The 26,310-nt window shown below is 43.5% G+C and overlaps 1 protein-coding gene across 1 annotated transcript; it reads left to right on the forward strand.

Moving 5' to 3' along the window:
• The first annotated feature begins 563 nt into the window (after positions 1 to 563).
• SAR1A (secretion associated Ras related GTPase 1A) lies at positions 564 to 21,510 on the forward strand. The gene is made up of 7 exons (XM_088475723.1): positions 564 to 739; positions 11,939 to 12,011; positions 12,964 to 13,083; positions 15,219 to 15,284; positions 16,566 to 16,669; positions 19,624 to 19,755; positions 19,915 to 21,510. Exons 2-7 carry the CDS (start codon positions 11,954 to 11,956, stop codon positions 20,029 to 20,031), a joined length of 597 nt encoding a protein of 198 aa, XP_088331849.1. The 5' UTR covers positions 564 to 739; positions 11,939 to 11,953; the 3' UTR covers positions 20,032 to 21,510.
• The last annotated feature ends 4,800 nt before the right edge of the window (positions 21,511 to 26,310 follow it).

The following is a 26,310-nucleotide window of genomic DNA, read 5'->3' on the forward strand; positions in this document are numbered from 1 at the left end:
TGGAACTTCAAATATCTGTGCATTAGCACTACTGCAACATTGTATTTTAGTTCTTTATGTGGCATATTGTTGGTTCATTTTCTTGTTCACATTTATTAGAATGTGGACACATTAGTGTCTAATTTTGTGCCAATTTAATACATTATTTGAGTCATAGAGAGGACTTTCTTTCCTCATTAATATGTTTATGTCCTATATCATTTCTTAGATTGTATTTTATTTATTGTGATTAAAATAGGATATTTTATTATCTGAATGTGTTGTGTCGTTTAGCACCACCTTATAAATTTTTGCTTGTATCATTCTTTGTGAGAAGCTTGGCGAATATATATATAGCTTTTTGTATTTGAAAAGTCTACTAATCTGCAAAGTGTGAGCAAAACTGACATCAGCCATGAGTCACATGACCCGAGAAGAGCCACGCAGCCGAGCAGCTCGTATTGCCCCGGGCTCACAGCACTGCGCCTGCTCGCCTGTCTGACACGCATACCTGTGCCTACTGCGCATGTCCGCTGTACTTACACGCATTAGCCAAGACCTAGGCGCATGCGCCGTGCGGCCCAGCGAAGCCATTCTCCCTCCTGCTGTCAGACCGGGCTGCCCTTTCTGATACGTATTTCCGGTGTGCGGTGTCTGTTCTCTCTTACTAGCTGGTGTCCAAGGCCCCGGGCCGGGAGAAGAGGAGGAGTCGCAGCCGCCGCCGGGTACCGAACGGGGAGAAGAGGAGAACCGGGAGGAGGTGATGTGATGAGTGGTCTGACTGTAGGGGAGGGAGAGGCCGTCTGCTGGCTGGGGGAGAGGCCGTCTGCTGTCTGGATAGCACCTGGGACAGTCGGGTAAACAAGTGCCGGGAAGGCCGCACTGAGTAGGGCTGGGACCACTCCAGACCCAAAGCGGTGGTAGGGGGAAGGGAGAGGTACTGGCTGGGCTATGGGGACACTGCCATGTCAGCTCCAGGCTCTGAGCCCGCCCCCATCCTCCTGCTGTTGGGGGGCATAGAGGAAGCTGGGGTGAAGGAGGGGCTCTCTGGCTAGAATACCGGGGGCATCACACCGGTTACATACAGACGGCCCTGACCCTGTGGGTAAATATTGTCCATCCTCTATCTCCCACCATGGTTTTTAGAGCTGGATAATCAGCACAATCCTATGGAGACCACTCTTCCTCTAAACAGCCACATAGGTATCATCTATTATTATCATCATCAATTATACAGCATCAGCATATTTCCATGTATTTTACAATCGGGAACACAGTAATAAAACTAGACATGGACGTTAACAGACGTAGAGGTAAGAAGGCCCTGCTCATAAGCTCACAGTATATAGGGAGATAGGAGTTTGATACAACACATAGTAGATAGGCATAATAATCTGGGTAAATTAGGATGCATTGTGCTAGTTATAGGGGTCACCCTCTGTACAGGTGTGAGGTACTGTTGGTTGGTGACTCATTATGTAGCATTAGCCAATGAAAACCTATCTGTGTCTCTGCATTACCACACTACTTGGAATTTAGATATTTGTGGTCTATAGCAATTGCTGCTGTTTTTCGCGCTGATCGCACCCAAAGTGGTCGGGTTTAGCCGCATAAAGCAGCTACCCCGACCAAAGTGCTGGGCGCGACCGCAAAAAATGATGTTTGGGTGCCCGAACAGGTTACTTTTTGCACATTTCAGCTCGCACCCCGCTGGGGCTGCGAGCTGAAATGGAGCGCTGGCAGCTGATCGCGCCTGACAGAAGCAATAATTGAATAGCTCCGTCGGGCTTGAAGGGGGGTAGAAACAATTGAATTCCGCCCCAAGTGTCCTAGTGAGGTCACTGGCTGCTAATACTGATGAGCTGGATGCTGGTTCTCTGCACCAAGAGGCTGTGTGTAGGTGACAGGTGTACAATATGCTAACATCCTTCCTATTAAATGGCTGATGTGAACTAGAGTAATGGTAGGTGCTCAAATTTGTACATTTAAATAAAAATATGAACTATGTGAGTTGTGTGTGAATACATGTTATGTAGAAATTAGTGGTATATTTCCAACTATTTGCTGGTGGTGTTATCTGATGCAGCAGATGGTAAACTAATGGTTTCTTCTCCATCAGCTTAATATTAGGTATGCAATGAGAAATGCTGAATTACTGTATGCTACATTTTGTAATAGTTACTATTTTTGCACATTTGTATTTTTGCTAATTTTTCTGGCTTAATAATACATTCCTTTTAAAATAGAAAATATTTAAGCAATGTTTATTAACTTGTTGCTGTACTGAGCAGACACACGCACACTTCCCATTTGAATTATGCAAGTATAGATGATGTTTCAGTAGGAAGTCTTTTCTTATGCTGCATACACACGGTCAGAATTCTTATAAGATATGAACGATAACGATTGTAGAAATCGTTCATATCGTTGACATGTTGGGCACGCATCGCCCAACGATGTGCGTTCCCGCATGTCAGATAACGATATCTGACATCGACTGTGTTTGCAGTAAGATTTGGACGATTCCATTCATTTAATACTGTCAGAAATCGTTCATCGTTCCAAAAATCGTTCAAATCGTTGATGAAAACGTTCATCGTTATCGTTCAACAAAATCGATGATTTGACAAATCTGACCATGTGTATGCACCATTATGGAGCATACACACGGTCAGATTTGTCAGACTTGTCAGATTTGTCAGATGAACGATTTTACCAAAGATTTGAACGATTTGAACGATTTTTGACTGCATTAAAATGAATGGAATCGTCCAAGTCTGACTGCAAACACATCAGATGTCAGAAATCGTTATCTGACAAACGGGAACGCGCATCGTTGATCGTCCATCGTTCAGGTATGTCAGATATGTCAGATTTTCCTTCAGATATGAACGACTGAACGATTTTTAAATCGTTATCGTTCATATCTGAAGGAAAACTCTGACCGTGTGTATGCACCATTAGAGTCGCCATCATTGTTTTGTTGTTGAGCATCAGAAACTGGAGCTCTGAGCAGTCAGCTTTGTAAATCGTGCAAAATGCAAGTGAAATATAAACAAGTTCAGAATAGACAGAGGTTAGAGAAGGTGCTGCTCATTATTTATTTATTAACACTTATTTATATAGCGCATACATATTATGCAGCGCTTTACAGAGAATATTTGGCCATTCACATCAGTCCCTGCCCCAATGGAGCTTACAATCTATATTTCCTACCACATGCTCACACACTTTTACACTAGGGTTAATTTTTGCTGGGAGCCAATTACCTACCAGTATATTTTTGGAGTGTGGGAGGAAACCGGAGTGCCCGGAGGAAAACCACACTGGCACAGGGAGAATATACAAACTCCACACAGTTGGGGCCGTAGTGGAAATTGAAACCACAACCGCTGTGAGGCAGTAATGCTAAACATTACACTGTCTGTCCTGCCCGAGCGCTTACAGGCTAGAGACGCCTAATAATTCAATGCAGTACTTCAAGTACAGCATAATATTGATATGGACACTTGGAAACATTTCACTGAGAGAAATTATTCTCTGCTCTCCATTCCTTAGTGAGGCCATGCAGAAGCTTAATCAGAATCCAGAACTGTTTGTACAAAGCTAAGAGCTAGTGATTATGTGGTGATTGGGGTTTACAATGTCTCTTCAGCATTTCATGTTCCTGTATCTCACTTTGCTGTCATATATGGGGGCCGATTCAGTTATACAGGATGGTCACAATGTGCCATTATGGAACTGCACATCGCATCCAGCAACATGTACCATATATGGTGGATATGTGCGCAGCCTAGCATTGCGACGATGCCCGGCAACAAATCCCACCTATTTTAATTGCCCTTATGATACATAACTTGGATGTTTTGTGAAGATTGCATTATAATTGCCATACACAACTGATATTGTCTTCAGAAGTAAAGTTTATAAACACTGTTCTGCTAATGGTTATTCAAACACCGCACGCTAGGGTCAGTGAGCTAAAGCAGGCCAATAATCTAAATCAGTTTCAGTGGGAGTGGTATGATATGTTAACTTTCATAATGTTAACATGGTAATAATGTCGATATTGACCATGTCATCATTCATCACGTAGATCAGCGGTTTCCAAACTCTGTCCTCAAGGCACCCTAACAGTCCAGGTTTTTAAGGATATCCATGCTTGACTACAGGTGACTTAGGGGGTGATTTAGTTCAGTGCACTGTTGATAGCGCTGGGAGGGAACTCCTGGAGCTAGTCAATGCAGCGCTCTGTTAGGGCGACTAAATTATTTTTTCTCTCACCCTCCTTGCGGACGGCACATTAGTCGGAAAATGCCAGTTCTCTCGACTAAACACTCTGCTGTATTCGCAAGAACCGGCATTCTTTTACTTAAGTCAGTGGTCGGGGAACAGGGGTAAATTACCCCATTTGGGGTAAAACTGAAATTCCTGGGGGTAATGGACAGACAGCCGGGAATGCACATGAATCATTGCATGCCCGGCTGTCCGTCCATTACCCCCAGGAATGGAGGTCACTGGTGCCGGCGCACCTGCTGCACCCGGCGTCAGTTACCTCCAGCCTGGCGCCGCAGGGAGGCTCTAAGCCGGACGCACGCTGAGATGTTATTACCAGCGGGCACCCGGCTCCTTCCCTGCAGCGTCGCGTTAGCCGGAGGCTGGAGTTCTCTTTTGAACTCCAGCTTCCGGCTCTCCCCATGCGCACTATGGGAGAGACGTCATGACGTCTCTCCCATAGTTCCGAGGAGCAGCCGGGCGGACAGGACGGTGGCGGATGCAGGAGCGGGGATTAAGGTAATTTTTTTTTGTACAAGCGGCACTACAGGGGCATAACTATGGGGCCACTGCTACAAGGGGCATAACTATGGGGCCACTGCTACAAGGGGCATAACTATGGGGCCACTGCTACAAGGGGCATAACTATGGGGCCACTGCTACAGGGGCATAACTATGGGGGCATTACTACAGGGGCATTATATGGGGGCACTACTATATGATTTCCTTCCTTTCAGATCAAGGGGGTAACGTTGGAGTATCTAAATATATTTTGGTGAGTGATTATAGTCGGACTAGAATTCAATAGCTCTGGGACCAACATCCCGATTAATTGAAACGCCCCTTTAAGTAGTACCTCAGTCAATTTGATTTAATCACCTGTACTCAATTATGGATATCTCTAAAACCTGCACTGTTGGGGTGCTTTGAGGACCGTGTTCGGGAACCTCTGATGTAGACTGATGAAATGTCGACATGACATAGCCTCACCCTAAACCTCCCGTCCCGCAGCAGCCTAACTCTAATGTTGACATTCTGAGAATGTTTGCGTGTTGCTTGTTGACATGTTAATAATGTCGACATTGTTATTGTCGACCTATTGACTATACCCCGTTTCTGTAAGGGTAAAAACATGCTCTTCAGTTATAGGCTTCATTCTGTTACCTCTGTTAGAAGGACGTGTATTTAATATTAGTCATGTGACTTTTCTGTGATTGAGAAACATCCCTGAGAGTGATGTTTTCGGCATGTTTGTGACATCTACAGCTTAAAGGTGGCATTTACCCCCTTGCCTGCAGTTTTACATTGAATTATGTCTCAATTAAAAGGAGCAGACAGATCTGTTAACACATTTCTGTACATGTATGGGTTTGTTATTCAATTTGTGGTACCACGGGTAGGTTCAAGGCTAATTTAGGTTATAGTTTAGGGTATACTTGTTGAACTTTTAAAATCACAAAGGCAGAATCATGTTAAAGGAATAAACCAGGTCGAAGGTGAAGTGTCTGACCCGGGTCGCAGCTGGGTTGAAACCGTGTTCAATTTCCTGGGACAGAGCCGGGTTTGCGATATGAAAGTGATATGAGTCTCAATAAGCATACAAAGTGCTATGAGGCCTCTTCCATTTTCAGCAAAATTGGGTAGTGTCTGGATACTAATAGCTTAGCATCCAGTATCCTTGTGCTTTACTTAAAAAGGAGTAGGATATTAAATGGATAGTAAAAAATTCCCCCTTTATGTAGCTAGTTCATCTACCAGTACCATCTGGTCCACAAAAGCACACACTAACAATTATTGAACTGCGCTTGTAGGGAATATATATACAGTGTTCTCCCCAGAAATTTTTTCCAGCCGGGTGGCATCCAAAAGTAGCCGGGTGGGGACCTTCGCAATTATGCGCGCGCCGGGAAAAGGGGTATCTCCAAGACCAATCCAGCCCGACATGTCTCAGGCTGCTCCCCCACTGGCTCGCAGTCAAAAGTGCTCATTATGCAGTGCTCCCTGTATTTGTGCTCTTTATACAGTGCCCCCTGTAGTTTTCCCCTTTATGCATTGCTCCCTGTAGTTTAGCTTTGCCCTTATGCAGTGCCCGCTGGCTGAAGTAGTGCCTGCAGACTGGCCCCTTTATGCAGTGCCCCCAGGCTGGCCCCTTTATGCAGTGCCCCCAGGCTTAATTAGTGCCCCCAGGCTTAATTAGTGCCCCCAGGCTGGCCCCTTTGTGCAGTGCCCCCAGGCTGGCCCCTTTGTGCAGTGCCCCCAGGCTGGCCCCTTTGTGCAGTGCCCCCAGGCTGGCCCCTTTGTGCAGTGCCCCCAGGCTGGCCCCTTTGTGCAGTGCCCCCAGGCTGGCCCCTTTGTGCAGTGCCCCCAGGCTGGCCCCTTTGTGCAGTGCCCCCAGGCTGGCCCCTTTGTGCAGTGCCCCCAGGCTGGCCCCTTTGTGCAGTGCCCCCAGGCTGGCTCATTATAAAATGCCCACAGACTGGTCCCGGTCCCGGCCCCAGCGCTTACCTTTATTTGCTGGCCGGTCTCCCGCTGACTGCATCACTGGGAACGCTGGCCTCTGAAGTGATCGGAGGCTTCTTTAGCCTCCGGTCACTTCAGAGGCTAGTGTTCCACAGCGGGGAAAAGTGCCGGGCGGCAGGCTGTTTCTGCCGGGCGATGTGCCCGCAGAAAACAGCCTGGGGAGAACACTGTATATATAATAAAATACTTGTTAGAATATGGTAGCACCTGTCTGAATAATGGACTAAGGACAAGGCTTCTCTTAAAAAATATAGTTTCACAATTTATTACATAAAATACATACATGCTTTACCATGACTCACAACACTAAAAACATGTAATACACACAAATTGGCTCTGTAGCGCCCAGTTGCTACACTGATCAAATATTTTTGTTTAGTGTATATGTTTCACGCTGGAATATATGAGAGAATGTCCAAAATTCAGTCAATTGTTTAGTTCTTAGTGGATATGTGTCTCTCTCCACCAATGATTTGTGCACGATAAGTGCTTGCACAGCCTGTATCAAAGTGTCCTTACCCTTTTGCAGATAATTCAGTCTTAGTTGCCACAGATGGTATTGGTAAATAGCTGTTAATCATCTGTGTCTGTAACTCTGGAATACTACCACGGTCCTGTCTCTGCACACTGATATATTAGGTCCGTATTTCGGGGAGACCAGGGTACAGCTGATGCATCGGCCGCTTGGTAGTGCCTGGTCAATCCCTCCGTTGGCTGTATGTTTGTCCGGTCTGCAGGGCTCACTTCAATAGCCAAAGGTGCGAAGTAACAGGCTTGGGTGGGTTGGATATCTTCCTCTAATCCAGCGATAATAACCCTTTAGTCGACTAGTTTCGCTCCACGCTGTGAGCTTTTTCAAGACCGTTTTCGCACACAGATATACAAATAATATTAATCAGCACAGTCTCCTGGTGCGTCCTAGTTGCACCGTATTGCAATTTAGACATATTTTCGTCAAGAAGACGCCCAACACTAGCAGAGTTGCATGGGATCTAGCAGCTCACTCACCCCAGGCATATCACACTGCATGGCGTATTAGTGGCGAATCAATTCAGCTGGAGTTAAATAGTGCCGGGAAGTTGGTCCCGGAGCTATTCAATTCAGCGCGCTGTAGAGTCCGACACTTACAAGTTAAGTCAGAGAATGCCGATTGTCACCTCTGTGTTTAGTCGCATTCATGGTGGCACGCTAAGCCACAAAACAGCCTCGGCCAGCACTTTAGCAGGATTTGTCCTAGCACCCTCAGGAGGGTTCGAGAAGAAATCATTTAGTAGCCTTAACAGCGCAGTCAATTGAATAGCTGCAGGAGCTCCCTCCCGCTGAATAGAATCTCCCCCATTGAGGCTAGTTGGGAAAGGACAAATCTTTCCTTTTGTCACAAGGCAGTTACATTCAATCTGCTAAAAGCACAGTTCATAAAGTGTGATTAAAAAGATCTTCGATCCTTATGAATAATGCTAAATATTTACCGCCCAGGTATTAATGATGCCTTTTTTATGCATTAACCCCTGTTGTGCATTCAGTTGAGTGAATGTGACAGTGCTTTGTCTCTGGTGAGTGCATCAGAATTCTGACACCAGCTATAGTGCTCTGACGTGTGATGTAACTGTATAAATGGGTAGTGTGAGCTCTGAGAGTTTTATACTTTTCTGGTTTTTAAGCAATTGGCTGTTGCTTGCAAGAATCAAAATGGTGAGATTATTTTACTCTTCTGCTGGGAGTTCACTTTATTTTTAAAGCTTCTTTTAGATTACAAATCAGTTGGAGGAAACAAAGTATTTAGGTTTACTGTAGTCCTTGATGGTTACAAAAACTTTCCAGGCATTATATTTTCCCTTTTAACTTTGATCACTTGCTGGTAGTGTACCTTTCTGATGAGCACCAGGGGTTAGATGTACTAAGCCGTAGAGAGAGATAAAGTACCAACCAATCGGCTCCTAACTTTTTTTTTTTTTTTTTTTTTTCAAACACAGCCTGTAAAATGACAGAAGCTGATTGGTTGGTACTTTTATCTTTCTCCTCCTTATCTCTCTCCATGACTTAGAACACCTCCCCCCAAGATACTACAAACAATTAGGCACCCTCCTCATAAAAATACCCCCTGTTGACCAACCTGGCATGTGAAATAAACCCGCTCACAAAAGCCCTTCTGAATATAAGCTGTCTATAGGTGTTTGTAGTTGCTGCTGGAGTTCCTGAGTCCGATTCGGAGCGCCCCCTCTTTTAAAGGAAGTATTGAGGTAATTTAAATCCCATTAAATATGTTTTGAGCTACCAGAATCTGAATGCTAAACCTTCTCACGCTTTATTATCGTTTGTTAGTACTCTATTGGATCATGAATGAGTGTGTGTGAGGAGTACTCTTAGGGCATTGTTAGCTATCTGTACAGATACCTAGAAGTGTCTTTCTGACGTACTGACTGGTGGAAGAAAACGTTAAACTTTACCTTCTCTATGTAATCCAGTATATTTAACTAGTGTAACAGGATACTAAATCCTGTTGTTTGCACCACATCAGATTTCTGCTTCCAGTTTCCAGCTCTGTGAGTATGTTTGTGCTTATAAATACCAGTTATGCCTTTCCTTCTATAATAATTCTGGTATATAATTAAACTGTATATAAGAAAATGAATTGCATTTAATATTAGTAAATGCCTGCTTTTGTGCTTGGGCATGTGTATGGCTGGGGTTATCCTAAAGCTGTGTTTTTGTGTGTTTAGAAATCTACTGGTGGGCATATCTGTACATCAGGACATTGGAGAGAACATGGTAACACTAGATTTCTTCAGTTTTTCTGTTCAGATTTGAACAAAAATCAATTTGTCTTAAAGGCTTGGCATGATCTTAAGCTGGGTACACGCTTACCGATGGGTGTGCCCAGCAATTCGACGCTCGACGGGCCAACTTCGGGCGGCTGGTACACATTACACGATCCGGTGCCCGACCACCTGATATGTCGGGCATCTGCTCCATTCATCTGCCTGGCATTGGCAACTAGGTCGTTCCGTCGGCCCTACATGCAGGCCGACAGAACAGCCCTGATGAACGATTTGTGGGAGTGTGCATGGTCGTCCATGGTGGGTAAACATTTGCCGATGTGGACAATATGTCGGCGAGATCCGCCGCATCGGGCAACATATAATGTGTACCCACCTTCACGTTTCCTGTGATGGTGTGTAATATGGGTCTTTAACATGCGGCCCCTGGTGTACAAGCTATAAAGACTGATGCATATATGTACCAAAAATCTGAACTAGTGCTATGCACTTGAGTGATACCTATGGATATATTAGCTATAATTATTTTCCCCAATAGGACATTTACAAAATGCAGCGTAAAATGAGCTTAATCCCCCCAAATCCCCCAACTGCTGGTAAATCAGTGTAGTTTTGAAAACTTATAAATCTCTGTATGCATCATGGACTATGGATTTTGGCTATCTTTTGTCTTTTCGGTAGAATATAATAGAGATACATGTACAGCAATATTATGTTTGTTTGAGAGCTCTGATGCACTGAGTTCAAGAGTTTCACTTTTCTCTTTGATTTGTTGTCTTATTGTGCAATAACATCGGACTTTTGTGGATTCAAACTGTAACAAATGTCAACTATACAGTGACTGTTCAGCTTATGATTCTTAATATAATCAGCCGTTGACTAAAATGTCATTTGTAATAACCATTTTTACTGTTGGTACATATTTTATGGAGGTCTGTTCCTCATATTTAGCAGAACTGATTATTGTGTATTAAGGTGGAGACAAATATATTTTATTTTAACTAAAAACATAGTGACGCCCTCCAAACTAATCTATCTTCACATTCAGGGTGATTTAGTTGGAGCTTTTTTGGGTGCTTAATGTTCACATGATAACATCCACCCAAGTCTCTATCAGAAACACATTTTTATTAAATAGTGACCTACTCACTTTAACAATTTTGATTCTGAATAGGAAAAAAGTGCAATGATTTGTCAGTCAAATGGTGACCTCATATATCCGGACAGTTGTCCTGATTATAAAGGGGGATCAAACATGAATAATACTGAATCTGTTCAACTACTGACAAGATGTCGGACTTATATTTAAACTGTCTGTGATTACAGTTAAGCTGGGTACACACTGACAGATATATTGGGTATTCATTGATCGGCCAATATATCTGCTGCCCGTCGACCAGTGTGTATCCGCAATATGTCTGTGAACGACGTTGTTCACAAACCTATCGCATTGGCTGTGCTGCACAGCCGATGGACAGATATATCTGCAGACATATCTGTCCATCGGCAAGTGTCTACGGGCGGTCTGCAGACATATCTGTCCAGGGCCGTAGCTAGGGTAGTGCGGCGGTGCCATCGCACAGGGCACCAAAGGTCAGGGGGCGTTGTTTGGACCTTTCAAATTTCTGTTTATTATCATTCTTGCTTGTAGCTTCCTCTTATTTCATCCCCAGCATCTCCTGGCCTCTCCTATCTCCTCCCTGGACCTTCCCCATGAAGCCATGGCCCTTTTTTGGGTGCATTATGTCCCTTTGAAAAATGAGAGGGACGCCAATGTTCTTTCTAGCACAGGGCACCAAAAAGTCTAGTTACGGCTCTGTATCTGTCCATCGGCATGTGTGCACGGGCGATCAGCCGACCGCCTGTACACGTGCAGTGGCAGCCGCAGGGAGGGGGACAGACCCGGCCAGCGGGACCCGTGGCTGCCTGGAAGATGATGGTCGTTCAGTGTATATGAATGACCATCATCTACAGATATATCTTCTAGATGTGTACCCACCTTTACATCTGAGGCCTTTGTTTCATCTGACAGATGATCTTAATCATAGGACTGTTGCTCCCTTGGGACACAACGTTACACCTAGTGAAATTAGGTATTTCATTATCCAAACATTTCTCTTCCTTATATAGAAAATGCTTTTGAATCTCTATTATATTATAAATAATGCATGAATAATACAACATGATGGAGTACAAAAAACAGTATTAAAGCTTTAGAATGAGGTTCTATTTATAATGCACTTTAATGCATCGACTACCTTCACCCACCACCGTGACATGTCTAATGTTGAACCGCATCAGTGGTATGAGAGCCATTGCCATGTCTAAGCTGCCATAGCTTTCCCTATTTTGCTTTTAATTTTCATTTTGCTTTATTCTTTTTCCAGGACACAGATTCAGAAATGTCTTTCATATTTGAGTGGATTTATAACGGCTTCAGCAGTGTGCTGCAGTTTTTAGGTAAAACTATTTTGAATTTATCTGTAACTATATTGAAAGACTAACTCAAATTTTGGGGTGAATTCTGCTCAGTGCGCTGTTGATAGCGCCGGGAGGGAGCTCCCGGAGCTATTCAATTTAGCGCGCTGTTTAGTCTAACAAAAGTTGTCAGAGAATGCTGGTTCTTTCGACTTAACCTGGGTCGGGAGAACCGGCATTCTCCTACTAACGTGCCGTCCACGAGGCTGTTAGCGCTACGCTAATCCGGAAAACAGCCTCGCGGCTGGCACTTTAGTTGGATTTCTCCTTGCACCCACAGGAGGGTGCGAAAAGAAATTGTTTAGTCGCCCTAACAGCGCGGTGAATTGAATAGTTCTAGGAGTTCCCTCTAGGCGCTATCAACAAAGTACTGATTTGAATTCCCACCTATGTGTATTTGTTTTGGGGTTATTTGGCGCATATAGCCTTTATCCTGTCTGCAACTGTCCGCTATGTACATTGCAGTAGATTGTATATAGCACTTGCATGTTCTGAAGCTCCTGCCATATCCAAGGGACCAGCCATAATGAGTACTCAGTCTGTAGCTGGTCGCCACTGTAATATTTACTGATGCAGGAAAGCAGGGTATACTTCAATACTATGGGGTCTATTTACAAAGCAGTGTTAGGAGACAGAGCGAAAAGTGATCTAGTGCCAGCCAATCAGCTCCCAACTGTCATTTTTCAAACACAGCCTGTGAGATGGCAGGTGGGAGCTGATTGGCTGGCCCCTTATCACTTTTCACTCTGTATTCTAACACTGCTAAGCAAATAGGCCTCTATGTAAGGGATATAGCCAACTGTTGCATGTAGGACGATGCACATGTAACACAAAAATAGAATAAAAAAAACTCCAGTTTTATGCCCCAAATGTTGTGGTCATTAATCGCACAACTGATCTGTGATTTCCTTAAACTCTGTTACTTGTATTGTAGGATTATATAAGAAGTCTGGCAAACTAGTGTTTTTAGGCTTGGACAATGCTGGCAAAACAACACTGCTGCACATGTTGAAGGATGACCGGCTTGGACAACACGTGCCCACACTACATCCAAGTAAGTCATGTTGAAATGTACATGGTTTTTACAAGCGGTCTGGTCATTATACATGTGTTTATCACTAGTAAAACAAATGTGAGGTTTGCAATTCTTATAGAGAAACATATCCACTGTAGGTGCCATTACCTATGTATCTTATCCATTGGTGCCCCAAGTGCAGGCTTATCAGTTTTGTATACTCAAGTTAATTTGTTGTTTGTTTCTGTTGGTATGTTTTTTGTAAATTTTTATTCCCTGTCTTTTCTTTCCATTATGGTTAGTATATTGGAATAAATGTACTATTTTATTTTAAATTCTAGAAATATCCCTTAAAGTATACGGATACTGGTTATTTTGACACATTTATACTCCAAGAGGAATGCTGAATATTTTAGATTTGAAATACATTATTATGTCCAGATGGTAATGCCTTATATGTTGCTAGAAGAGTTTTCCTGCCCTCCCTGCTAACTTCTTATTTGCCAGTAAACGCCTTTATAAAGCTGTTTTTGGAACTCTTGTCTCGTAATTATACACTGCCGTACATTGCCCTTACTGTTACAGAGGGAATGTCTTGCAGCATCGGGCTGACATGCATTTCTATCCTATACAAACTATTAACTCCCATTAGCAACCTTTTGGCCATTGACTTAAAGGACTGGTAAACCTAAACTGAAAATATTGTTATTTAATTGCCCTGGTTCCTGAAATGTCCCCTGTTCCCTACTTCCTGACTGTGAGGAGATTAATCAGAAAACTAATATCTGACCTTCTCCTCTTTTTAAGCATCTAAAAAAAAGTGAATCTCTGTGCTTAATGACATCTGTCATGCATTTTTGCAGTGATGTAATAGTGGCCACATTGTTCGCACATTGTGCTGTCACTATTTTGCTAGTGGAGGACACCGATGCTCCCCCAGACAGCTCTCTGTACCAGAAGATGGGTGATTATGGCTGTGAATGAGAGAAGGTGTTTCTCTGGCAGCGGTGGGAAATGGGACAGTAAATATGAAGTAAAGGCTGTTAAAGCCGTTAGACTTTTGGGGTTATTATTATTATTATGCTTTATTTATATGGCGCCACAAGTGTTCCGCAGCACCGTACATAGAACTAATAGGTGAACAAGAAACAAGTAACTTACAGTACATTACAGTGCAGGACAACGACACAACTTATATACATTGCTGAAATAGTGATTAAAGCACTCACAATAAGCTGCCAGGAGTTGGCGGTCCCGTGTTAAGTGCCCTAATGGGGAGTAGAGAGTAGAAGAAAATGTAAATAGAAGCACATGAGGGAAGAGGTCCCTGCTCGTGAGAGCTTACATTCTAAGGGGAGGGGCAGACAGACAGGCATGACACAGAAGGGTAAGAAAGGAAGGAAAGAGCATGAGGTGGGTTAGGATGAGTGCTGGAAGGCCTTGATGGGGTTAGTATTTGTGTGAGCCCCGCACATTCAATATTCATAAATCTCATATTGCTTAAAGCACTTCTGTTCAACCATGCCCTTACTGAATGGGTGGGTCCAAATGATCATTGATCCTAAACAATCATTTTATTTGGGACTAGGGTAGTAACTGGGCTTTGTGATTTGTTCTCAGCACATGGTGAACAAACCCATTGAAACTGTAATGTGTTGGGTTTTTTTAGATGAATTTGTTTTCCTAGGTCACTTGTATATACAGGTTGAGTCTCCGATATCCAAAATGCTTGGGACCAGTGGTATTTTGGATAACGGAATAATCCGTATTTTGGAATAATTGCATACAATACTGAAATATCTTGGGAATGGGACCCCAATATACACACATAATGCATTTATTTGTTATATACACCTTATACACACAGCCTGCAGGTCATTTTATACAATATTTCAATAATTTTGTGGCTCAAGCAAAGTTTGTGTACATACATGAAATAAATTTATGTTTCATTTACACCCTATACACACAGCCTGAAGGTAATTTTATACCATATTTTTAATAATTTGTGCCTTAGACAAAGTTTGTGTACATTGAACCATCAAAAATCAAAGGTTTTGTTATCTCAGTCATGCCAAAATTATTCCGTAATTCGGAATATTCCGTATTTCGGAATATTTGGATATGGGAGACTCAACCTGTACATAACGCTTTACTTGTGCTTTCCCCTCCAGCATCAGAAGAGTTGACAATTGCAGGAATGACCTTCACAACCTTTGATCTTGGTGGACATGAACAAGGTGTGTTTTCAGATTATTACTCTAATAATGTTGCAACTATCATCAAAGTCTGCATGTGTAAAGTTTGCATGAGTTTATTTTATGCTTACCTTTAAAATCCCTTTAATCCCAAATACATATAACCAGTTTTGATACCCTTTTATTAATGTAACCTTCCTTACCTGGTTTCCCATGGCCATTGTTGTAAATCTAAGATCTGTGCATTGAAAGGCCAGTGTTAAGGTGCGTACACACGGTCAGATATAACAGGACGATAAGAACGATAACGATATCAATCATATCGTTATCGTTCATATCGTCCTGTTTTTGGGCCCTTCCAACCCCCAAACGATGGTCGATGCGCGGGCATGGGTGGTCGATATCGACCATCACCCGTGCATGCAGGCCAACCTGGTCGATATCATCCAGGTTAGCCTGGTTACTATAGGGACCCGTGATCGTTGATCGCGAGTCGTTAGTCGTTTGGGGCTTGGTGCATGTGCTGGATGTTCGATATCAAACACCCAGCACATGCAGGACAATCAGACAACGATATCTGATCATTGTCTGATCGCTCCGTGTTAAAGTACCATTAATCCTATTTTTTTTTTTTTACATGAAAGAGCTAATAATAATATAGACAAACCTCCATAAATGAACTTCCGATTGGTTAAAATTTGGTTGACAGCAGGGTCCTTATGGATAGAGCTGCCATCAGGGGGGTAACAATTTTAAGGGCCTTAGACTGTGCTCATTCTCCTATCCGACACTTTGCTGGGCATTTTCTCCTTCACTCACCACTTGGAGATTAATTGTACCATAAATGTGTCTCCAATCCTGAAGCCATAGTGGCTGAGTTGTTTACAGAGGTCTTGGTTACCTCACACTGATGTGCTCAAGATATTATTAATTCTCCTTTCAGACCGAAAACCAAATTACCGGGTCATACATTTCTATGCGGTAATTTGCTCATCAACACAGGGTTTTTTTTATGTCACAGGCAGGTATTTTACTGATAGAGCCATATCACTGCATACTGGATGGTATTCTCCATCTCTCTGTATCAGGTTTTATGTCTGTATCCCATGTTTATTTGGGGGGGAGGGGTCCTGTATCTTCATGTGTACTGGTCCACACAAATTCTGTTGTAATAAGCTTCAGAGACTTATGCATTGACATTAGTGAGCGTTATTAGCTGTTTTCTAACTACACACAAGGGAAATGGCTAAATGTTTTTATACATACATTTTAACTATGAATGTCTTCTTGCTTCTCTCGTTTTTTTTTTCCTTCCTTGTTCAGCTCGCCGTGTTTGGAAGAATTACTTACCAGCAATTAATGGAATTGTTTTTCTTGTGGACTGTTTAGACCATTCACGCCTTATGGAGTCCAAAGTAGAGCTCAATGTAAGAAAAACATTTGTACTTCTACATCCAATAGCTGTTTATCATTGGACAGGATTTGGCATTCAACCTGCATTACACAAACCATGTTCTGTGTCACTCTGGAAGATTTAGGGGGGAGTTCAATTAGGTGCGATTATACCACACCCATGAGTATGTGCAGCTATATGCCACACTTACGGTACCTCCGGACTCACATGGGGCTGCGAGCAAAAATGTGTGTCTGCAATCCACGAGGGGTGCGAGTTCTTGTGCCGTTGCCGGCATTTAAACACCGTTGCAATGGCAACTCCACCCCCCTCTTGTGTGGAGGCAAGTTAATTGAATCCCCCCCCCCCCTTAGAATTCTTTATGATGTATACCAGCTAATATGGCAAAAAGTCTCCAACCTCTTGACACACACCCGCCATGAAAAGATGTTCCACAGTGGAAGTTAAATATATGGAAATAGGAAACTCCATTAGGGTACATGATTTTAATCATATTTACATAATTGGGGTGTCAAGGTCGATGTCTAAATGAAGTTAAATAATGTCAATCTTAACTGAATTCATAACATACTTGTACAGATGTGCCCACATCTATCCTCCGTGTGCTGTAAGTCGCGCCACACATAACGCGGGAGCTCAGTGTGACTCTCTAGCCTTGAGCATCTTTTCATGTGTCCTTTTACCTTTTTAAATGCATCTTATTTGCAAAACGATGTGAATAAATAGCACAAGTCGCTTCTGCTGATTAAAATGATATACAGCATGCCTATGTTCTGTGTGTGTCTGCGGGTGTATAGGCATGCTAAACACTACGTTACAGTGTTACAGCCGCTGACACTGTAACGTAGCATTTCGTATGCAGATACACTCGCACAGAGAACATAGGCATGCTGTATACACATCGTTGTGTCATTTAATACAGTGTCATTTGAAGGTAAAAAGACTAATGAAAAGACACTACTGAGTCACGCCACGGCATGGCACGACTAGAAGGGCTATTTAACGTGCCAGGAGGCTAGATGTATGTGGACTCATCTGTATATTAGAAAGCAATGATTTGCATGAAATCTATTAAAATATAGAATAAAACATCACCCTACATACAACTGATAATGTTAACACATTTGTGTGTGAGGGCTATGATAAGGCAAATAAAATAGGTTTTGGCTTTGCAAAATTGATGAATTTTGCAAAACCAGATCCTATTACATTTGCCCCGCTGTCTGTGTCTCTCTCGCACTCCTTTATTTTAGTGGGTCTTTAACCCCTTCGCTGCTGCAGGTTTTCTCACCCTTGTACAGAGGCCATTTCTGACATTGGCACTTGTCAGATTTCAGCATTAATATCACTTTTTTTTTTTTTTTTTTTTTTTTTTATGCAGTACCCACACAAATTTATATCTTGTTTTTTTCAGAAAATACCATTAGTGTTTTTGTTCATTCTAACAAGACAAAAATAACCTGAATGGGCAAAAAAAAAAAAAAAAAAAGTTTTGTATTGAACTTTCAAGAAAGGGAACCAAACGCAAATGTGTTTTTTTTTTTTTTGTATTCTTTTTTTTTTTTTTTTACTTTTTCTAAGCGTCACAAATAAATACTTTGTGGTTCTTGTTTCACCAATAATCCGCCTTTCCAGAATAGTAAAAAGAAGAATCCTGACTAGGTTTTAACAAAGAAATCTGCAATTGTTTTAAACGCTTCCTATGTGTAGGAAGACTACGGTAACCAAGCAAGTGCAAATGGAATAAGCGTATATTTTCTCTTTTCGGAGAGTAAAATTCACTATAACCGTTCTTGAGGACGCAGGGCTCTGTCCGAGCCAATATTGCTTAAAGATTTCAATATTCCAGCAAATACACATCTACATGCCGAATTCTAATTTAAAACCTCTTATGGTAAAGCAAGCCGTGTGGTGCTTAGACTCCAAGTGCGTAAAGTGGGTAAGGATGAAATGTCCTGCGTAGGTGCCTACAAATCAACTTAAATTTGGGCACCTGGATAAAAGTGCAAGCTGCGGATATGTAGATCTTCATTTGCAAATATGTGGGTACCTTAGTCTGTGAAGTGAAGTTTTTCTTCACCCTCTGACAACAGTTGTTGCCTTTTCCTCAGCTCTGTGAGTCCATTTCTCGTCTTTGTCCTCCTTTCAGAGTGGTTCTTACCGGATGTCTGAGGCTGTGCCATGCTGCATGCGGACCAACTCTTTTCCGGGTGTTTGGCTTCCAACACTAGTGCCGACCTGCGGGTCAGGTGTTGGACCTGCGCATTTCATCCTATCGTGACCCACATGACCCTGAGGAAGCCCACGATTGGCTCATGGGAGTCACTATTGAGTGCAAGTCGGCAGTAGTGTTGGAAGCCGAACACCCAGAATGAAGTCGGTCCACATCCAGCATGGCACAGCACAGCTACAAGGGATTTTTGCCTGGAAATCACGCTGATCATCAGGCAATTATCTCTATGGGGAACATAATTTGACAGAGGGAGACTCAGAAACAAGGGTGAACCCATCACTATAGGTGTTAAGGTTGGGGAGATAGAGGAACTATCCCCACTCATCCTCCACAGCGAAGGGGTTGAGACTTGAATAAAAATCCTATTACATAATTTAAGTTAAAGTAACATGTTATACATTTGCTAATTTTGCTATATAAAAACTGAGTGAGGTGTTTTAAGCTGATGTGTACATGAAATATCACATCTCTCGTTGTCTGAGTTCCTGTAAGTCATAATGGTGTGACAGTAGAATTTTATTGTTGCTTGGTTAAATATACCAGCAGTGGCAAAGCTGTAATGTTTGTGTATATAGATGATTGTTGCATCAGTAGCTCCATAGGGCATTGCTCGCTTGTTTTGGTACAGGCGACTGTGGGGATGAGCACTTTAATCTGGAAATATATATGGTAAATCAACTTAGTAATTTTCTTTGAGGCCTGAACAGCTTTTTGTTTTCTCTCTTGTCCATCAGGCGCTCATGACAGATGATACGATATCTAATGTGCCAATTCTTATCCTTGGGAATAAAATTGACAGACCTGAGGCAATCAGTGAGGAGAAGCTGAGAGAAATATTTGGACTTTATGGACAAACCACAGGAAAAGTAAGTAATTATCTGTTGGTTGGCTTACAGTGCGCAGTGTATGGTGGCATGGTAGCTCATAGGTTCTAATTCTAAATGCTGGTCTAATAATATTATGGAAAGTAGTGTATGGCCTCTAAAATGTACAAAGTAACTGGCATCCTATTCTCTCTCCTTCAGGGTAATGTGCCACTGAAAGATCTAAATGCTCGCCCAATGGAAGTGTTTATGTGCAGTGTGCTGAAGAGGCAAGGCTACGGAGAGGGCTTCCGCTGGCTTTCACAATACATTGACTGAAACTTTTTCTCTCTTGCTATCTGAATCCTCCCTTGGAACAGCAAAAATAAAAAAAAAAATGACACCAGATAATACAGCGTTCAGCTCCTCCGGGCTTGATCCAGATGGACTTTTCTCTCTCAGTGCGGGGCAGACTCACGTAGGCAGTGATTAATACGTGCAACAACCAGGAGTCTTGTGGGGCATCCTCCACTGATCAAGAGTTAATTGAATTCAAAGGAAAAACAATTCTATTTTTTAAAAAAGTGTATCCCTTTTTTTTTTTTTTTTTTCTTTTTTTTTTTAATACCAGCTTGTTTGGTCCGGAGTTTGTATTTAGCTTTTTTGTTTTGTTTGGGGTTTTTGTTCTGTTTTTTTTTTTTTTTTTTTTTAAATCTATTTAATGGTATTTACATTTATCACTAAATACTGATCCACGTATCATGGCATTAGAAGTCCACAATAAACATAGTTTTGGGCTGGCCTGCTCTCTAACAATGATTATGCTGTATAAACTGGCTAATGTGTATTTGGAGGGTGGCTTGGTGACCATGAAGGGATAAGCATTTTGTGCTAAGGAAAAATTGCCTTTTTACACAAAGGGCAGTTCTAGACGAGGGATTTAAAAGGCCAATAATATTAAATGCAAAGCCAAGAGTGTTCAGCATATAATATCATTGTCCTTTTAAATTGTGGGACCAGAACCGCCAACAAACGGCAGCTTTGAGAAGCTGTAACTTAGTAAATATACCCCAAAACTTGCTGTATTTTCCTGCCACATGGCTTTGACTTCTCTTCAGTTACTTGTGGAGAAATACGCAGCTTGTCTGCCGACTGTCTCACTGCAACTTGTTGGAAAGCAGTGAAAGGGGTTTGAGCATGCACTACTTTTTAGTACCACAGTATACTAAGGGGATATGTATAAAGGAAAAAATATATATACTGTTGAAAAAATATAGTGAATTGGTTCTTGGTACCGCTTTCATAGTACTATATTTGTTTAGATTCTTTTAAAAGTTACATAAAATAAGTAAATCATGGAAGACCAGTAAAGCTTTTCAAATAACAGGAGTCAGATAACAATAGTGCCTAGGATATCTGCTACTGGAACTTATATTTTTGGTAATCTCTAGATCTTTTAAACCTTGTCTTGGCGCATTGAAATGCCAATGATGTTTGACAAACTAGGTTTGTTGAACTGGCCCCTAGATTGAACTTCATTTTGTCCAACCCAGGAATAGAGCTCTGCTTAGAGTCTGTCAAAGTAAATATAAATTGTTTAAATTAAGTGTTATTCAACTCACTTGAGTGCAATCTTAGCGACTGAACTTATCTTCAAGTTGGTTATTGTTGGATTGAGAGAAACTGACCCAATATTGAATGCTTGGTCTGAATGGAAAATAAAACAGAACAATTTCCCCAAAACTTTTTTGGAAAATCGAATAGGATGGTCGGAATGTTTTTTTTTTTTTTCTTCTGAATAAAAGTAATTGCAGTAAGGACACTGGTCATGTAGTGGTTTAAACAAACATTGCAATTATTATTATCTTTTTTGAAGAACAGCACTCCTATATGAGGTATAATTACAGAAAGAAATGAGAATGACAGGAACAAAGTCACTGTAGACCAGTGGTCAGGAAACGGGTAAATTACCCCACATGGGGTAAAAATGAAATTCCTGGGGGTAATGGACGGACAGCCGGGCATACATATGAATCATTCTATAATCTAGAATGATTCATATGCATGCCCGGCTGTGCCGCAGGAAGGCTCTAAGCCGGATTCCCGCTGAGATGTTATTACCAGCGGGCACCCGGCTCCGTCCATGCAGTGCCGTGTTAGCCAGAGGCTGGAGTTCTCTTCTGAACTCCAGCTTCAGGCTCTCTCCATGTGCACTATGGGAGAGACGTCATGATGTTTCTCCTATAGTTCCGAGGAGCAGCCGGGCGGACAGGACGGCGGCGGATGCAGGAGCGGGGATTAAGGTAAGTGTTTTTTTTTTTTTTTTGTACAAGCGGCACTACAGGGGCATTATATGGGGGCACTACTACATGGGCATAACTATGGGGGCACTACTGCAGGGGCATTATATGGGGCACTACTACAGGGGCATAACTATGGGGACACTACTACAGGGGCTATATATGGGGGCACTACTATATGATTTCCTTCCTTTCAAATCAAGGGGGTGATGTTGGCGTATCTAAATATATTTTGGGGTAAAAGGTAAAACCCCTGCTATAGACCTTTGTACGACCCCGGCTAGTTAGGCACACATCTCCTTTGTGGTGGGAGAGCTCCCATGTATCCTGGTTTCTTTTTCATCCACTAGGGGACATTGGAGGTGCTTACGCTGGGGTATAGAGGCGTGGATAGCTGGAGCTGGCACTTCAAAATTTAGAAGTGTGAAGCTCCTCCCCCTCTATGCCCCACCAGCCCTCTGTTTAGAAAATGTGCCCTTGGAGCTGGTCACAACCTGCTGTGCTCCAGCAAGCCACAGAATTTATTTCTTTTATTTCAAAATATATTTTATTTTTAGTTTTTCTTTCTTATTTTAAGCATCTTTTACATAATTTTTCTTAGTACCCTTCGCCACCTCTCTAAAGGTGGGGTCCGGGTTACTGGCACCTTGTTAACCTCCTGGGTTACAGGAAGGAGTGTGCAGTGCTTAACCAAAAGCATCTGACTGCTCCTTAATGCCGCACACAGCACACACCACAGCTGCCTTCATGTGAGTGCTGTTCAGAGGAGCTGTCCGGAGAGGGAGCGCAGTGAGTATGAATCACATGCACATCCCCGTCTCCTGTCCTGTAGCCAGCGTTGGCTTCAGAGAGCGCGATAGCGCTGCTCATTAATTACATCTATCTCCCTCCCGCTGATGAGCGTGGCTAGCGGCTCCTACTCAGCGGGGCTTGCACAGGGTGGAGATGATCCTGCAGGCGGGGGCAGCCATTTTCCGGCCCTTAGGGCATAAAGAAAGGGGGCGGAGCCTAACAGCGCGGGCTCCCTGTGTCAATACAGCGGCTCCCTGTCTAGATGCAGCGGCTGTGTGCACAGCGTGGCTGCCGTGTTTAACGTGTTTTAAAGACTGCATCTCTCCACTACAGGTCGTATGCAGTATATACAGAAGGCTGATTCTCCTACATTCCTGGCAAGAGGTTGTGAGTAACACTGGGGTGTTTGGCAGGAAATCTAATCTGTGGGAAAGAGTGGGGAGTGCCTCTTCCTCTGTGTCCCAAACCAGCCTTCTGTTTTTTCTTTACTTCTGTATATACTCTGTCCCTCTGTGTCTGGGTGACTGTGTGTATCCATGTCAAACAGAACAAAAGCGGCTCAAAAGATTTTTGTCTGTTCTAAGTGTAACAACAAACTATCCAACACATGCTGCTGGGTCCACGTTATGTGATGCTTGTATAGCAATAGATCCAACTATGGCTATTACTGCCTCACCTGCTCCCCCATGGGCCGCTGACATGGTAGGAGTAATGACGGATTTAACGTCTGAGTTAGCTGAGGCACGTAAGTCTCAACCTCCATGGATGGCGGGGCTAACCAAGTCTCTAGACACCCTGGTACAAGTTATGGGTACAGTGGTGCCTGCACCCTCCTACCAAAGACCGACACAAAAGCGTACTTTGGCGACTGTTCTCCAATCAGAAGAGTCGGACGAAGAATTCCTCGCTACGGAGGAAACAGAAGAAGGGGAATTGGAGGAAGCGTTACAGGACGCTTCCCCTCAAGAATTAGAGTGCACTTCCGGGGTGGAATCTCTAATTTTGGCGGTCAGACAAGTTCTGAATCTACCTGAGGATGTAATACCTGCATCCCAGGAGTGTGAATTATTTAATGAACAACCAAAGAGCTCTGCGGTTTTTCCGTTCTCACAGCAACTTCAACAGCAGCTATCAGTGGCCTGGAAGCAACCGGAAAAACGATTCCTAATTCCGCGCCGGTTTCCGTCTAGCTATCCTTTCCATCATCCATGATGGAAAAGTGGGAAACACCCCCTCCAGTAGATGCGTCAGTCTCCCGTCTCCCTAAGAAAACAGCACTCCCAGTACCGGGAGCTACAGTACTAAAAGATCCTTCGGATCGTAAGTTGGAGACAACGCTAAAATCAATTTATACTGCAGCAGGTGCTCAACTTTGACCCACCCTTGTTACCGCTTGGGTTAACAAGGCAGTGGTCGGCTGGGCTGACCAGTTGATTACCGGTTTGGACTCTGGTACCTCCAGAGCAGCGTTACGTCTACTAGCAGAACACATCCGTGAGTCTGCAGTTTACCTGGGAGAAGCTTCGAAAGATATTAGTCAGATTAGTGCTCGCATATCTGCTTCTGCTATTTCGGGCCGCAGAGCCCTCTGGTTGCGTGCTTGGCAAGCGGACGCAGAATCCAAGCGTGCGGTGGAGGGTTTACCTTTCACTGGCGATATGCTGTTTGGCCCGGAACTGGACAAATGGATATCCCAGGCCACGGGGGGTAAGTCTTCCTCCCGTCGGTTGCTCCAGCTCCCAGAAGATCTTACAATGGACCTTCGTTTCATTCCTTTCGTGCGCCACATTCCTTTCGTGGTAGAGCCAGAGGTGCTCCCACGCAACATAGAGATGGCAGAGGTAGAGGTCGTCCACACCCTGTTGCACGTAGACCAGAGCCTAAACCAGCGGAAAAGCAGGTGGCATGACGGTCTTCCGTCCCACTTGGGACCTCCTGCAGTGTGAGCCCGCCTGCAAAACTTTCAACAGGTTTGGAACCAGACCTCTACAGAACTGTGGATCCGCAGACTAGTTTCCCTGGGGTACCGAATAGCCTTCGAAGTCCCCCCTCCACCTCGGTTCTTCACCACAAGTCTGCCAATGCCTGCAAGCAAGGCCAAGGTTTTACAGGAGGCTATCCAGTCTCTAGTAGTATCATCTGTACTAGTTCCGGTTCCGGAGCATCAGAGAGGTTTGGGGTTTTACTCGAACCTGTTTGTAGTACCAAAACCAGATGGCTCGGTCAGGCCCATCTTAAACCTCAAGTCTTTGAACCTGTATCTGAAGATTTATTGCTTCAAAATGGAGTCTCTGCAGTCAGTCATAGCAAACTTGGAACCAGGGGAGTTCCTATTATCCCTGGATATCAAGGATGCCTATCTCCATGTCCCCATTTGGGAACCTCACCAGGCTTTTCTGCGTTTCGCCATATTGAAGGATCATTATCAGTTTCGGGCATTGCCGTTTGGGTTATCCTCGGCTCCCCGCGTCTTCACCAAACTCATGTCAGTCATGATCGCTCTCCTTCGGTCATCAGGAGTGAACATAATCCCTTATTTGGATGACCTGTTACTCAAGGCTCCATCTGTATCTCTTCTATTAAATCAGGCCTTACTGACATATCAGACCCTAATCCAACACGGTTGGATAATCAACTTCAAGAAATCAAATCTCAATCTGTCCCAGAAACTTCTGTTTCTGGGCATGATCTTGGAATTGGCCTCACAACGGGTTTTTCTTTCAATAGACAAGGCCCGGGATATCCGGTTGTTAGTTCAGCTGGTCCTCTTGGGGAAGATGGTAGCAGCTTTCGAGGCACTACAGTTCGGCCGGTTCCACTCCAGGGTGTTTCAGCTGGACCTGCTAGCACAGGGGTCAGGGTCTCATCTGCTTCTTCATCGACAGATCCATCTGAGCCCTGTTACCAGAGTGGCCCTTCTTTGGTGGACACAATCCAACAATCTGTTAGTGGGCAGGGGATTCGGAGTGTGGGACTGGATCATCGTAACAACGGATGCCAGCCTTAGAGGATGGGGAGGAGTAGTCCTCGATTATCACTTTTAGGGTCGATGGTCCCATCTAGAACAGGAGTGGCCCATAAATGTGTTGGAACTCAGAGCGATTTACAATGCTCTGATAGAGGCAACAGACTTTCTAAAGGCTTGTCCGGTAAGAGTTCAGTCCAATAACGCGACGGCCGTCGCTTACATCAACCGCCAAGGAGGGACTCTGAGTCGCATGGCTATGCGGGAAGTAACTCCGATCCTTCGGTGGGCCGAAAAACAGTCAGTAATCCTGTCGGTGGTATTCATCCCGGGTGTGGACAACTGGGAAGCAGATTACCTGAGTCGACAGGATATGCATCCCGGGGAATGGAAGCTTCATCCAGAGGTGTTCAGCGCGCTGATACGTCGATGGGGATGTCCTCAGGTGGACCTCATGGCGTCGCGATTGAATCGTCAGCTCCCAATATACGTCTCAAGAACTCGGGATCCACAGGCGGAAGCGGTAGACGCCCTGACAAGTCCGTGGATCTACGACTTTGT

Source organism: Taudactylus pleione, unplaced genomic scaffold (genome assembly GCF_031769625.1).
Source record: "Taudactylus pleione unplaced genomic scaffold, aTauple2 ptg000016l, whole genome shotgun sequence".
Classification (NCBI taxonomy): domain Eukaryota; kingdom Metazoa; phylum Chordata; class Amphibia; order Anura; family Myobatrachidae; genus Taudactylus; species Taudactylus pleione.